A 16407-nucleotide genomic window follows, 5' to 3' on the forward strand; every position below is an offset into this window, starting at 1 on the left:
GTGTTAGGGAATGTCATAGAAGGGCATTGCTAGGTCTGGGTTAGAAAAGGACATTCTTATTATTGCTAGGAAACATTACTCTTTGTGTTAGGGAATGTCATAGACGGGCATTGCTAGGTCTGGGTTAGAAAAGGACATTCTTATTATTGCTAGGAAACATTACTCTTTGTGTTAGGGAATGTCATAGAAGGGCATTGCTAGGTCTGGGTTAGAAAAGGACATTCTTATTATTGCAAGGAAATATTACTCTTTGTGTTAGGGAATGTCATAGAAGGGCATTGCTAGGTCTGGGTTAGAAAAGGACATTAAGCGGAGAATGGATGAAGGAGGAGATAGAAAGGGAGAGGGAGAGGAGGAAGGAGACAAGGATGAACGGATGGAGAAAAGGAAAGAAGAGACTGAGAAAGAAAAATGAGATGGAGGGAAGATACAAATGATTGTCGATAAATTAAGCAGACTAAATTGATGATGATGATGATGATGGTAATGATGCGTCTTATATCCTTCACTGTAACTATGAGACGATGTAATTACGTGTGTGTGTGTGTGTGTGTGTGCACGTGATGAAAGGGGGCAATATTCAGCCTAATTAGACGTGCAGTAATTGTCAGGTGTAATCATAATGACGCAGCCTGCACCTCCATCAAAGCGAGAGCATACCTCTCTCTCTCTCTCTCTCTCTCTCTCTCTCTCTCTCTCTCTCTCTCTCTCTCTCGTGGAGGCTTAGTGCAGGAAAATCTTTAAGTTTTTGCATAATTTTTCAGCAGAAGCGACTGAACCGGAAGGCTAATTCGGCTAAGAGGGGGGGGGGTGAGGGGGTGTAGGGGGAGGATGCAGTGAAGGGGGACTGGGGGTGAGGTGAGGAGAGTGGCGGCAGAGGTGAATAAGATGGTGAGAAAAAAAATAATACCACACAATATTAAGCAACAGCAAACACTTCCTAGATCTTTCAACAGGGCGGGACGGATCCGGTGTTGATAATCTGCTTTAATGTTTTTTACCATATTAACAGACCGACGGCCATGAGCCCACGGCCACCACGGGGGCACACGGGGCCAGCGGGGCGTCGAGGGGCGGCTACGACGTTCACCCCGACAACGCTGGCCCCTGGGCCCCCAGCCCCCCCGGGGGAACGGCCGCAGGGGCTTACACGGTGGCTCTGCCTGCCCTGCACGTCGGCAGGGGACGAGGCGCAGGGACATGAGGCCAACACACGCGGGGGGCAACACCAAGGAGCCGGGGAGGCAGAGAGAGCGACGCGCCCCCGCCGCGGCCCCCCGCACCCCTCCAGGCGGCGGGCCCAAGCCCAGCTGCAGAAGTTGTTGGCTCAAGAAATACAGCGCCGGAACCTGCGGAGGGTGCAGCGCGGGGACATGGAGCTGCAGGAGGCCCAGGAAGAGGCGGCGCGGGAGGAAGAACAAGAACCAAAGCCGAGTTGCTGGTCCAGGCTGCTGCACCCATACTGCCTGCTGCCCTGCTGCTGCCTGCTGGCCTTCCTGCTGATGATGGCCATCTATGCCGAGACCTTAAGCACGCTGGAGGACACCCGCCAGCACCCGACGCCGACGCAGCTGCGGCAGGAGGTGGTGGCGGCGGCGGCGCTCGTGGTGACCGCCGCCTGGTGCCTAAGCGCCCTCCCCACGCCCGCCGCCAGCACGGCCTCCGAGGTGCTGCTGCTGGTGCTGCTGACGTTCACCAACGCCTGTCTGGTGATGCTGACGCGGACGGTGCTGGCGGCCCAAGAGCCCCTCCGCTACTGCTGCTGCGGCTGGCTACTCGGCATCCTGGCGCCCTTCTGCCTGATGGTCCTCATCGCGTACTGTATTCCGTGGACTTGACGAGGGCGTGACGAGTAACTTTGTTCCTGCCTGACCTGCCTTCTGCCGCGCACCTCAGCACTAACTCCCGCCGTGAAAGGCGTGCCGTCCAAGGCGGATGTCGACTCTTCTGAACACACATAATATTTCTACAAACAAATATACCATTAAATTATACGTATACTGACACTCCCCTTCCATTCTCCACCTCCTCCTCCTTCTCCTTTCCCTTCTCCCTCTCCTCCTCCTGCAGAGAAGGAAGAAATGAAAAACGCGCCATGACCGAGGAAGGAATGAAGGATCAAAGGACCACAAAGTGTCCTGCTGCCTTCCTTCCCTTCCTCTCCTCCCTTTCCTTTCCTTCCCTTCCTCCTTGCTCATCTCCCTTCTTTCCCTTCCTCCTCCTCCCCACAGGTCCTTTCCTTCCTCTTCCCCCACCCCCAAGCATCTCCCGTCCTTCTCTTCCTCCTCCCCCTTCCTTCACCTCCCTGTTTTTCCTTTCTCCTCCCTTCACCTCCCACTCCTTCCTCCTCTACCTCCCATCCCTTCCTCTCCCTCCCTCCCCTCCCTTCTCTCGCACGTCTGCCTCGGTTCAGCCTTCAATACTTCCTGAATATGAGATTAAAGGACACCATGACCGCCCCTTATACCAGAGCCTTCCTCACCTCCCTCTTCTACCCCTCCCTCCGTTGTTTACCATTCCCCTTCCTCAGCCTCTCTTTCCCTTACCTTCTCTCTTCCCTCTCCTCTGTTCTCCCTCTGTTTTCCTCTCCCTCCCTCAACCCGTTCTCTTTTATTCATCCCCTCCTCCTCCCTAATTCCTCTTTCACCTCGCTCTGATTCCTTCCTTCCCTTATTCGGAGTAGTAAACGCAACTACGAAAAACAAATAGCGCGTGACATCAAGACAAACTCAAAAAAATTCTTCACATACATCAGATCGAAAAAGAAATTAAAATCCAATATTGGTCCCCTGACAGACGAGACTGGAGCTGCAACTCAGGACAGTAAACAGATGGCCAGAATCCTCAACAGTAACTTCGCATCCGTATTCACAGTCGAAAACATCGAAACCATGCCCGAGAACCCTGACCCGCCGAGGGGAATCACGCCCCTGAAAATTGACTCAATATGCGACCAAGAAGTGAAAGAGTATTTGGATAAACTCGACACGAACAAGTCAACAGGACCTGACGGTTTGTCCCCGCGGTTATTAAAAGAGCTTAAACAACAAATACTTCAGCCACTCACTAACATATTCAACCAGTCTGTTCAATTGAATAAGGTCCCGGAAGACTGGAAGATGGCGAACGTAACACCAATTTTCAAAAGGGAGACAAAAGCGATGCATTAAACTACAGGCCCATAAGTTTGACATCAGTGGCAGGAAAAATACTGAAAAGATTATTAGAGACAAACTTGTTAAGTTTCTAGAAGACAATAATGTAATCTCCGACACCCAGCATGGCTTCAGAAACAAGCGCTCCTGCCTAACGAATTTATTAGACTTCTTCCAAGGTATATATAAGAACTGGGATGCCCACATCCCCAGTGATGTTATATACCTGGACTTTCAGAAAGCCTTCGACAAAGTACTGCACGAGAGACTCCTTAAGAAACTGCACTCGAAGGGCATTGGAGCCAATCTGATCGCGTGGATAAGAGATTGGCTCACCGACAGAAAACAACGAGTACTACTCAACGGACAGCCTTCCGATTGGCTTCCAGTCACTAGTGGAGTGCCTCAAGGGTCAGTGCTGGGACCCATTCTCTTCATCATATATATCAACGACCTCGAAGCAGGACTGAAATCCACAATATCGAAATTTGCTGATGACACTAAGGTGGGGGGAAAGGCCCTCACAAAGACCGACTGCGAAATCATTCAGAAAGACCTCAATCACATTATCGAATGGTCGGAAAATGGCAAATGTCTTTAATGTTGACAAATGCAAAGTCATGCACATTGGGTCCAGAAATAGTAACCACTTACATCATGAATGGGAAACCTTTGCAAGCGATGCAGGAGGAAAAGGATCTTGGAGTCACTATCAGCAGTGACCTGAAATACGCGAATCACTTAAAAAAAAAACATACAACAAAGCCAACACTATGCTCGGGTTCATAGCGAGGAACTTCGAGTGTAAAACGCCAGACGTGATGCTATCCTTGTATAATTCCATGGTAAGACCGCACCTCGAGTATGCAGTACAGTTCTGGTCTCCTAATTACAGAAAGGACATTGATTTACTGGAAAGGATTCAGCGACGCGCCACGAAAATGATACCAACCTTAAGGGCTCAACCGTACGAGGAACGACTCAAGCGACTCAATCTCTTTACATTAGAGAAAAGACGCCTACGAGGAGATATGATTCAAGTCTTCAAGTATCTGAAAAAATTCAATAACGTCGATTACTCCAATTTCTTTGAATTGCAAACCAACCTAAGAACTAGAAATAACGGTTTACCCATTCAGTCTAAGCGATGTAACACAGACATCGGAAGGAGTTTCTTTTCAAACCGAGTCATCCGTCACTGGAACAATCTTCCTTCAGAAGTAGTAAATGCGAATACTATCAACTCCTTCAAATATAGAATCGACCGTCACTTCGCTGCGTCGGGAGTAAACTGAATATTGAGTTGCTTTCATCTGCTCCTCAATATCGAGGTGCTTTCATCTACTCCTCAATGTCGAGGTGCTTTCATCTGCTCCCCAGGCCCCAGGCTGTCGAGCAGATTAAATCACCAAAGCGGGCAACCTCGTAATGAGCCAATAGGCTTTCTGTTGCCTGCGTTTCCATGTTTCCATGTTTCCATGTTTCCATCATCGTTTTGTCTTCTCCTTCCCCCAGTCCCCTTACCTCTTCCCCTCCCCCAAATCCTTCCCTTAGCTTAGTCCATTACCCTCCCCTTAATCCCTCTCTCTTCACGCAAACACCTCCCCCCATCCAACAACTCCCTTTCACTTGCCTTCAACCCCTTGCCCTTCCTTAAATCCCTTTTTCTTTCACCCAATCCCCTCCTTTCCCCTCCTTTCTTTCCATCCTCCCCCCCCCCCACTCGGCGCCCTGCCAGGCCGCCTCCCATCGTCAACAGAGCGTTAAGTCTGCGTCTTTGTCTGCTTTTTCGGTGCATATTTTCCCCCCGGCGAGGCGCGCGGCCGCCGCATTAGCCACCCCAAGCGCCGGGCCAAAGGCGGGCGGGGCGGGGCGGAAAAGAGCGCCGGCCGTCAACCTCCGGGGATAAAAAGGGCGAGAGTAATGGATTCTGCTCCCCGTTGCCAAATTATCGTACTCAGAGCATAGTATCATCGTACTCACAGCATAGTATTTACCGGCTTTTGACGCCTAACTATTGCCAAGAAACATCAGGAATTAACTATTTTAACGATAAATATAAATGAATCTAGTTATTGGGGCCCAAGAGACAGTTTTTGGGTCGAAAGTTGGTAAATATAAGAGGCTGAGTACGACAATCTGGCAACGTTGATTCTGCTGAGGCGAGGAGTGCGATATTAAGCTGGTGTCTTGTAGCGAGGAGAAGGAGGAGAGGAAAGGTGATTCAGAAGGCAATCCGGCAATCTGTTAACCAATGTAAGGTGAGGTTAGCTTCTTCCTTTCAACGCGTTTTAGGAGCATCTGGAGTGTGATTAGATAAACAATTAGTCGATCAGTTTAATGGTTTCTGGCAGGAAGTGAGAAAAGGTGATTAAGTAGCCAATCGGTCAATGAGTTTACTATCAGGTGGGTACTAAAAAAAGGGGGTTAAATTGGTGCTAGAAAAGAGGGTAAGATTAACAAATTCTGCTTCGGTGATAAGTGTGATATTAAAATTGTCTTGCAGGGTGTTTTAGAAGAGGTGAGACGATTAACAAAGCAATCAGAAAAGAGGGTAAGATTAACAAAGTCTGCTTCGGTGATAAGTGTGATATTAAAATTGTGTCTTCCAGGGCGTCTTAGAAGGAGAGGTGAGACGATTAACAGAGCAATCAGAAACGAGGGTAAGATTAATAAACTCTGCTTCAGTGCTAAGGACGGTATTAAAATTGTGTCTTGCAGGGCGTCTAAGAAGGAGAGGTGAGATGATTAACAGAGCAATCAGAAACGAGGGTAAGATTAATAAACTCTGCTTCGGTACTAAGTGTGATGTTAAAATTGTGTCTTCCAGGGCGTCTTAGAAGGAGAGGTGAGATGATTAACAGAGCAATCAGAAACGAAGGTAAGATTAATAACCTCTGCTTCGGTACTAAGTGTGATATTAAAATTGTGTCTTCCAGGGCGTCTAAGAAGGAGAGGTGAGATGATTAACAGAGCAATCAGTCAATCTATTAATTAAAGTAGGAGTGTTGAGTAAAGGCAAGAAAAAGATGAGTTAACCAGTATGAGGTGAGACTGAAGGTGCAGGCAAAGGTGCTAAAAAGAATGACGGAATGGAAGGAAACGGAAACAAAAGAGAAAGGGAAGGAAAAGACAAACAAGCAAGGGAAAGGAAAAAACTATCTCCTATCCTCCTACCCTCACTCTCTCTTCCTTCCTGTCATTTAGCATTTTCGCATACCATCTTTCCTCGTCCTCCTCGTAGTCCTCCTCCTCCTCCTCCTCCTCCTCGTGATCCCTCAAACCCACAGGAACTTAACACAACTTAGTGGCCGCTCCTGTGCCGCGCTGATAGGATTGCCCCCCTCTTTGACCCCCTCTTTCCCCCTCCTTCCTCCTACCTCCTCCTCCTCCTCCTCCTCCTCCTCGTCTCCCACTCTCCTACTCTTCCTTCACCTTTGCATGACAGCCCTTTCTCCTCCTCCTTCTCCTCCTCTTCCTCCTCCTCCTCCTACTCTTCCTCCTTTTACGATCAAAGGTAGCATGGGAGAAGTTTTGAAGTAATAGTAATAATAATAATAATAATGATGATGACAAAACGACAACAATTATAAGAATGTAAACAACGAAGACAGTAAGCGAAATAATTATAAAACAAAAACAATAGTAATAACCATAACAAATTAACTAATGATATGTAACACCACTACTACTACTACTACTACTACCAACAACAATAACAACACCTCCATCATACCTGTAGCCACTCGTCTGTCGGACCTGAACCCTCAAACTTTCCCTCGAGTCTCCCATCCCTGCATTATTCATTCATTCCTCCTCCTCCTCCTCCTCTAAGACTTGAGTTTCTTCTACTTAATCTCATTCATATTATTATTACTTTCCTCATCCTAAGTACAGTTATTATTATCATTATTATCATTTTCCTCTCCCTCCTTCTTCTTCTCCTTCTTTCTACTCCTCCTCATTCTCCTCTATTTTTATCCCTCTCTCGTTCTCTTTCTTTACTGCTTATGGCGAGACGTGGCAAAAAATATGGAGGCAATATGAAAGGAAGGAAGAAAGAAAGAAAGGAAGGAAGGAAGGAGGGAGGGAGGAAAAGAGGGAAAAATGACGAAACACAAGAAGAGGAAGGGAGGATAAAAAAAATGATGGATGGATTAATAGAAGTGAGGAGGAAGAAAGGAAGGATGAAAGAAAGAAAAAAGAAAGGAAGGGAGGAAGAAAGGAAGGAAGGAAGGAAGGAAAAAAGAAAGGAAGAAAGGAAGGGAGACTAACTAAATTTTGATCGCTTTCCTTAAGTCATTTTCCTCGGAGCCTTGAAGATTAACGAGACTCTTCGGAACGGTTAATTAGAAGGCAGGTAAGCAGCCTCTCTCTCTCTCTCTCTCTCTCTCTCTCTCTCTCTCTCTCTCTCTCTGATTAGACTTGTATCTCATCATTCAGCTTCGACAGCCACTTGCTGACCTCATCTCTCTCTCTCTCTCTCTCTCTCTCTCTCTCTCTGGTCCCTTCCTTCCTTCCCTCCCTTATCATTCATTCCTCACCCCCCCACTCTCTCTCTCTCTCTCTTTCCTCCCCTTCCTTACACATATTTCCTTGTCAAACTGTCGCTATTTCTGTCTTTATCACGTTCCTCCTCCCTTCCTCTCTCTCTCCCTTCCTTTCCTTCCGTTCCTTCCTCCTCTCATGTCTTTCCCTTGTCATTCTTTTCTTCTGACCCTCTGTTTTATTTCTTTTAGCTGTCGTATTCTTCTTTATTTCCTTCTTTCTAGTTTTTTTCTTCTTTTTCTTCTTCTTCTTTCTCACATCTTTATTAGGGAATGACGTCTGTTATTATATAAGTCACTTGCTTATCATTTATTTTCTTTTTTCTTTTCTTCTTCTTTTTCTGCTTATATTTATCCTCCTCTTCTATTGAGCGACCAATCATCTTTTTTTCTTTTTTTTTCTTTCATGATGTTGTAGTATTGATATGGAGACAAGTGTTTAGTGTCTGTCTGTCTGTCTGTCTGTCTATCTGTCTGTCTGCCTTGAATTAGTAGGTGAAACATGACATCCAAATACCGTAGACTTTCACCAGGTATCCACATCCTTATCACTCCATAATATTTTGTTTTTCATCTCCTCTCCTCCATCTTTATCAACTTATTATTGCTCTTCCGCCCCTCCCTTAACCTCCTCTCTCCCTTGTCCCTATTTTCTCTATTCTCTGTTTCATCCCACCATTTCCTTTCTCAGTGTTTCATCTCTTTCCTTTCTCTTTTTCCTTTCTCTTGCACTTTTTTATTCGTCTGAGAGAGAGAGAGAGAGAGAGAGAGAGAGAGAGAGAGAGAGAGAGAGAGAAGGGGAGAGGGGGACTGTGTTTGTGTTTCTCCGTGTGTGTGTGTGTGTGTGTGTGTGTGTGTGTGTGTGTGTGTGTGTGTGTGTGTGTGTGTGTGTGGGCCTTTCAAGCAATCATGGAGTTGATCTAGTGTTATTGCATCCATCTCTCTCTCTCTCTCTCTCTCTCTCTCTCTCTCTCTCTCTCTCTCTCTCTCTCTCTCTCTCTCTCTCTCTCTCTCAGTATCTATCAAAGGACCAAGAATTCTCTCTCTCACTCACTGCGTTCAATTCTATGACTCTTTTATTAAAGCTTTGCATCTCCCTGGACATTCCTCTCTCTCTCTCTCTCTCTCTCTCTCTCTCTCTCTCATTGTTTCATTCCTCCACACGCTTTCATTTTGTTTTATTCCATTCACTTTCTTTCTTCCTTCGCTCCTCTCTCTCTCTCTCTCTCTCTCTCTCTCGTCCCCGGAAGACACATCTGCGCCGCGTCATCAATTCAAACACGATTCTACTTATTTTTCATCCCACGAACCAGTCTGCCCACGACCACCCGAGCCAGGTCAAGCCGAGTCGAGCCGAGCCGAACCGAGCTGAGTTGAGCCGAACTGAACCGAGCCAAGCCGAGCCGATATAACCTGAGTCGCATAGAATAGCCTAGACAAAGCCAACTCATCGGCAAATACTGCAATGATGCTAAACAGACAAACTTGTAAACATTAAAATTGATAGATCTGCCGTCACCACTAAACCATTGTCTCCACGTCTTTATAATTCCTCATTTCTTTTTTGTTGTCTTCTTTTATCTCATGAGGTTGTAGTTTTGATATGGAAAGAAGTGTCTAGTCTGTCTGTCTGTCTGTGTCTGTATTTAATTGGTCAGTGAAACATGACATCCAAATACCGTAGACTTTCACATGATATCCACATCGCTAATTTGTTCTATTTCTCGTACTTTTGTTTGGTTTCTTTGTTCTGCTTTTTTTCAAGTTTTTGCTCTTCTTGTTCTTTTAGTTTTTACCGCTCTTCTTGTTTCTATCCGTGTGCATATTTTTATTCTCCCTCTACTTCTCCTTGTTCTTTTTCTTCCCCCTCATCATCATTCTCCACTAATCCTCCTCCTTCCTATCTTGCTCCTAATCCCGATCTTAACCCGGTAGCAGCGGCGGGCCAATTTGTGGCTTTACCGTGTAGCAGCGACGGGCCAAATTTGTGCCATGATATCAACCCCACAAAATAGATAATACATAATCTAATCACATATGTTTTGATATATATTATGAAATGGTTTGTGTGAGGGGTGATTTTTTCTCATTTTTCTTGCTTGGAGGGATCATTAAGAAACATGATCCCCGCTGCTACCGGGTTAATCCTTCTCTTTCTCTTTTCCTAATCTTCACTCTCTCTATTACACCTCATCTCGATCCTGTTATTTCCCTTACGTCCACACACACAACCTTCCCCATCCATTATCACCTCATGACCATTTCCCTCTACAAAAATCAACAACCGAGACAACCCAAAGAAAAAAAACAAAGCAATTAAATACGAAAAAAAAAATAGAGCTCAAAACTGTAACACATTAGCGCTGATTAAACAAGACAACGGGAAAGATGAGAAAAAGGTCAGATTTACGAGTGGTATAATCATCTCTCTACTCGAACGATTTATTACGCCTTTTTCTACCTGTGTGTGTGTGTGTGTGTGTGTGTGTGTGTGTGTGTGTGTGTGTGTGATTAATATGCGAGCCGTTCCACCTGCGCTACTGACTGACTGACTGACTGACTGACTGACTGATTAACTGCTTGCCGCCAGGTGTGATTGCTCAGCTATTTCTCACCTGGGCAATTAGCAGAAGGTGATTAATTGTTTCCCGCCCTATCGGAAAACAAGAGAAGAGAAAAGAGCAACAGGAGGAAGAAGAAGAAGAAGAAGAAGAAGAAGAAGAAGAAGAAGAAGAAGAAGAAGAAGAAGAAGAAGAAGAAGAAGAAGAAGAAGAAGAAGAAGAAGAAGAAGAAAACACGAACAAGAAAAAGAACGAGAACAAGAAGAAAGAAAAAAAGAAGACAAGAAAAGAAGAAAGGAAATAGAAATTATAAATATGATTGGCGGTCCTTCGGCACTTGACTAGAGGGCGGAAAAGGAAATGGGGAAAGAAAAAATGAGAAAATAAATAAAAAAAATTAAAAAATGAGACAAAAAGGGTTGATTTCTATCCTTAAGAATCGACAAACACCTCTTCGCGTTCAGGTAAGGGCTACAGGTACACACAACTTCCCCCTCCTTCATTTCCACCCTTCAGACAACCAGCAATTCCCAAAGCAAGCGCAAGGAACATTATAATTAACCCTTTCACCTCATTAGAGTCAATACCGATATTAGACAGATGACCATTACGAAATACACAGTCCACACGAGCACCATCTCATAATTACAGGTGGAAATGATATATGACAACAGGTAAAAATAAAGGCAGGTAGAGTAGAGAGATTGAACAGTTAAGGGTAAAGGTTAGCAGCCAAAAATCAACCCCCTGGAAAAACTAAACTTGCTTAAACTTAATTCGTTTAAAAGTGAACACAGGTACAACCGGACGCAGGTAAGATTAAACTCAGGTAATAATATACAGTAACGGACAAACAGATGATGAAGGGAAGGGATTAGGATGTGAGGGTGAGAAAAAGGGAGAAAGAGGGATAAAGTGGTAGAGGGGGAGGAAGGGAAGGGATGGAAGGGAGGAAGAGGAGAGAGATGAGTGGGGTAAGAAAGGGTAGAATAGAGGAAGGGAAAAGGGAAATGGAGAAGCAGAGAAGGAAAGATGGGTAAAGAAGGAGAGGAGGTGGAGAGGTGGAGGAGAAGATGACGGAAGTGAGATGGGAGGGTTGGAGAGTGGAAAAGAGCAGGAGAGTAAAAAGGATGGAGAGAGAAAATGAACAGGAGGAAATGAGAGAAAGGGGAGGATAAGAGAAGGACAAAGGAGTAGGAATGGATGAGCGATAACGATGGAATAGAGGAGAGAAAATAAGAGAAGAGAGAAAAGGGAACAAGAGAGTTAAACCAAAGGAAAGGAAAGAGTGAGAGTGAGAGACAAAATGATAAGTGAAGGGCAAATGGGTAATTAAAGGAGAGGGGAGATAAAAGAGGAGGGAGAGAGAGAGAGAGAGAAGGGGAGATAAAAACTAGGCAGGGCTAAATGTAGGGCTATCTGTTGCCTTTCTACCTGCCATGGCGCCCAATTAAGGTGAGTGGACGAATATCAGCCAGTGAGTCCCTTTAAAGCCAGCGTAATCCACGTGTGTTCGCCTCGTGTATTTTTTTCCACCGTGAACTCAAAGATTAAAAGAGTGAGGGTCAAATCAACTCCACTCGGGGCTTGACTATGCGCCGCGTCTGTCCCTCGCTTCCCTTTAGGATAGGAGACATAAAAGGGAGAGAAATGACGTGTTTGTGAAGTCCAGAAGCGACACAGCGTTACACAGAACACAGCCACCGTTGATATACACTAGATAGACACGATAGACACTTGATAGACATTTGATAGATAGATAGGGGGAAGATTTGATGTATTTGTAGGGTTCTAAAAGGAAAAACTATTAAATTCAGCACACTTACCATTGATAGCCACGATAGACACTTGATATACCCTTGATAGAATACCCTAGATACATATTCATCGTTAAAAGACACGATAGACACTTAATATATGCTCGAATAATACTTGAAAGCCACACTGCACACTCACCGTTGATGGAGAGCCCCGGCGCCGACGTGAACTTGGCCACGTCCACGATCTTGACGGCGAACTGTTGGTTGGTCTCCCGGTGGACGCATCGCCGCACCAGGCTGAACGGACCCCTGCGGAGGAAGGGAGAGGTTAGAAGGGAAAAACAGGACGCTGGGTTGAATGATGAAAGATGAGAAGACATTGAAACAGGAATGACAGGTGGGAAAATATAGAAAACAAGACAGAAGCAGACATGACAGGTAGGAGATTAATGTTAAGAGGCTTATAGGAAAAAAATTGTCACTCCTACAGAATTAATGATGAACTAGCAGGGATAATAAGGGATAAAACAACGAAAAAAGGCAGATCGTAGTTCAACGGGACGAATCAACATAACAGACACAAGGTTAATGAAGGAAAAATAAGATAAAAATTCGAAAACACATAATTTGACGAAAAAAAAAAGCATGAAAGGAGGAAAAGGTGAGAATCTTACGTGGAAAAAAAACGTAAAAATAAACACATCCACACACTAATGGGACCAAAACCAACCCACACAATACCAGAAATAAAAGATTAGCTAAAGAAAAAAGAAAGGGCCGCAGCGAAGGAGTTATCGCATTACGGAAAAGTTAGGGACCGGACGCAAAGGATCCCGGACTGGCGCGAAGGATGAGGTTAGGAGTCTGCAGGAAACTTAGTTAGGAAGGCCGGGAAAACAAGACGCATCGGTGTTAGCAAAAATTACCCACTTAGAGATCACACCGAGGGAGGAGATGAAAGGCAAGGAAGGGAGAAGGTAAGAAATAAAGGAAAAGGAAATGGAAGGCTGAAGATGGGAAAGAAAGGGAAGAAAAGGGAAGGGAAGGAAATGAAAGGAAATGAAAGGAAAGGAAAGGAAAGGGAAGGGAAGGGAAGGGAAGGAAAGGGAAGATAAGGGAAGGGAATGGAAGGGAAGGAAAGGGAAGGAAAGGGAAGAAAAGGGAATGGAAATATAGGAATGCCAAGGAAGGTTAAGGAAAGGTAAGTTTTAGGTTAGGGCAAGGTAAGGGAGGGAAAGAGAAGTCAGGGCAAGGGAGGGCAATCCAGGTTAGAGCAAATCAGCCTCGGAAGGAAGATCAAAGGAATATAAGATAAGGAAAGAAAATTAATAGATGGATAGGGATGTCATGGGAGGTTAGGGAAAGGTAACAAAGGTAAGTGCTAGGTAAGGGAAGTCAGATCAGGTTAGGGTAAATCAGGCTCGGGGAAGCGCGTGAGTGCGGCCTAACAAGAAGATTATCGGCGCCAAAATGGATCAGCCGGATCAAAAATGCGGATTACTGGTGTTTGGACTTTTAGCGTATTGCGTGTGTGTGTGTGTGTGTGTGTGTGTGTGTGTGTGTGTGTGTGTGTGTGTGTGTGTGTGTGTGTGTGTGTGTGTGTGTGTGAAATGTCAGAGATGAACCAAAATCACTGTTACCAATTCCATCTTTTCCAAATTAACCCAAAAAAAAAAAATAATAATAATAATAATTTGATAAGACATTAAAAAACCTCTAATGTGACGAAGATGAGCACCGGGGCCACGCGCAGCTATAACTAATACTCCAAACATTAATAGGGAATAGAGTAAACAGAAGTAACAACGCCTGGTTAGACCCTTACATACAGACGATCAAATACTAAAGCGAACCCAACACACGTACTCGTAGTTGAGAAATAGGCAAAAGTCTACGGTCTCGTCAAGCAATATTTCACTGGCTCGTCTCAAGCTCCGCCAAGGCCAGTCCGGCGCCACACACTAACCTAAAAACACCACCAGGCAAAAGGAAAGGAAATTCATTCTTATCTTACCTATCCTAAGCATCCTCCTCAAAAGTTTACGGTGGCGGCAAGCAATATATCACTGTCTCGTCTCAAGCTCCGCCAAGGCCAGTCCAGCGCCACATACTAACCTAACCACACCGCCGGGCAAGAGGCAAACCATTCCTGTCCCACCTGTTCTAAGCATCTCCTCAAAAGTCTACGGATCAGTCAGGCCATATTTCAATGTCGCGTCTCAAGCTCCGCCAATGAGAGAGAGAGAGAGAGAGAGAGAGAGAGAGAGAGAGAGAGAGAGAGAGAGAGAATGATTTAAAGGACAAGTCATCAGGGAATCTCTCTCTCTCTCTCTCTCTCTCATATAACTTATACACACACACACACACACACACACACACACACACACACACAAACCGAAACTCACATATTACCCCTTCTAAACTCTGCCCATCCTCCTCCTCCTCCTCCTCCTCCTCCTCCTCCTCCTCCTCCTCCTCCTCCTCCTCCTCCTTCTCCTGATGGATGCACGCGTCCGCTACACGTCCAGGTCGGTTTAGCAGCAGTGATTTATGTGTCTGAATGCTGACTTCAGGATTGGTGGTGCTGTCAGCCTCCTCCTCCTCCTCCTCCTCCTCCTGATTCTTCTTCGTCTTTTTCTTCTTTATCTTCATCTTCATCCTCTTATTCATCTTCTTCTCCTCCTCCTCTACTTCTATCTCATTTTTATTACTTTCTTTCTCATAATTCATGGTATTATTCTTTTCATCCTTCAAGAAACCAAGAAACATGCAATTACGTATTTTTCGTGTACCTGAAGAAAGAAAAAAAAAACCAGAGGGAAAATTTGAAATACTAATTTGCACTCGAACTTTATTTTCTATATACCACGAAATGAATAATTAGCAAACAGGCATTTTGGAAACACCTCAAACGTCAAAATCTAAAATACAGCGAAACGGTTAATAATTATTTTTTTCTGTGCGTCAAGACTTTTTTTTTAAGAACTCGTTGCATCAATTTCAATACCTTTATATATATAGCAAGAAATATTATCCCTTTTTGAAACCTACTTTTAAAATACTCCTCCACAATATAAAAAATAAAATACTCTTCTACAATATTTCAGTGTTTCGTGTTGCAGTTTCTTCCGCGTTTCTTTTGTTTCTCGTTCCCACTTTCATTCATCTACTTCGTCTATTATTCACGTTTAATTTTCCTTTGCTCCTGGTGCTCGGCTGTTTCTTATATCCTCCTCCTCCTCCTCCTCCTCTTCTTTTTTCTCCTCCTCCTTTGAGAGTTTCGCCCGCAATTTAATCATACTCCTTCTTGCGTACCTAATCCTTCTCTCTCTCTCTCTCTCTCTCTCCTTAATTTCATCATATTTCTACTTTGATCCTCAACTTTTTCTTCTTTACTCTCTCTCTCTCTCTCTCTCTCTCTCTCTCTCTCTCTCTCTCTCTCTCACGTGGGAGGGGATGAAAGAGAAGGAAAGAGGAAAATAAGAGAGAACCAAGCAACTATCACGCCGAAAAATGAAAGGAAGAAAGAAAGAGGAAGAGGGAAGAATGAACAAGAAAAAGGAGAATTAAAAAGAAACAGGAGAGAATGAAGGAATAAAAAGAGAAGAATGAGAGTTAACAGGAAACAGAAGGAGAAGAAAAGAATAAACGGGAGAAGAATGAAAAAAATGCAGGAAAACAGAAGTGAAAGAATGTAACAGAAAACAGGAAAATAATGATAGAGGAGACAAGGAACAGAAGAATGAAAGAGAAAGAACAGAAAACAGAGGGAGAAGAAAAGAATAAACGGAAGAATGAAAAATATACAGGAAAACAGGAAAATGAAAGAATGTAAGAGAAAACGGGAAAATAAAGATAGAAGAGACAAGGAAGAGAAAAATGAGAGAAGGAACAGGAGACAAAAAATATTGAAAGAACAAAACAAAGATAAGAAGAATTAAATAATAGATCAGTAAAGCACAACAAGAAAATTAAGTCAACCACTTCAATAAAAAAATAAAAAAAACATCCCAACTATTGCCATTCATGACCTCGATCAACAATCATTCACAGCTCGACTCAGCAATACATAAGAAGAATGAAATAACAGATCAGTAAAAACCGGAGTAAAATGTGAGATAAATAAATCGCAAAACAGGAATATCAAGCCAACCAGTCCAATTAAAAAAATAAAACATATCCCAAAGCCTTACCATTCATAACCTCGATCAACAATTATTCACAGCCCGACTCAACAATACATCAATAAATTCTGGATCAATAAATAACAGAAGGAGCATTGAACTCAACTAAAACTAATCTATTATCCAACGAGTATGTGAGTGAGTGAAAAATGAATGAATCTCTCTAACTATAAATGTGTCAGGGGTTGCATTCCATTACT

General features: G+C 44.2%; 1 protein-coding gene across 1 annotated transcript in view; it reads right to left on the reverse strand.

Annotated features, from left to right (window-relative positions):
* LOC127008472 (peripheral plasma membrane protein CASK-like) overlaps positions 1 to 12403 on the reverse strand; it is a 49466-nt gene extending 37063 nt beyond the window's left edge. The window contains exon 1 of the mRNA XM_050880617.1: positions 12220 to 12403. Within this exon, the coding sequence (XP_050736574.1) occupies positions 12220 to 12403 (184 nt within the window). The remainder of the gene's footprint in view (positions 1 to 12219) is intronic.
* Between the last annotated feature and the right edge of the window lie 4004 nt (positions 12404 to 16407).

This window comes from Eriocheir sinensis, chromosome 37 (assembly GCF_024679095.1).
Source record: "Eriocheir sinensis breed Jianghai 21 chromosome 37, ASM2467909v1, whole genome shotgun sequence".
In the NCBI taxonomy this organism is placed as follows: Eukaryota; Metazoa; Arthropoda; class Malacostraca; order Decapoda; family Varunidae; genus Eriocheir; species Eriocheir sinensis.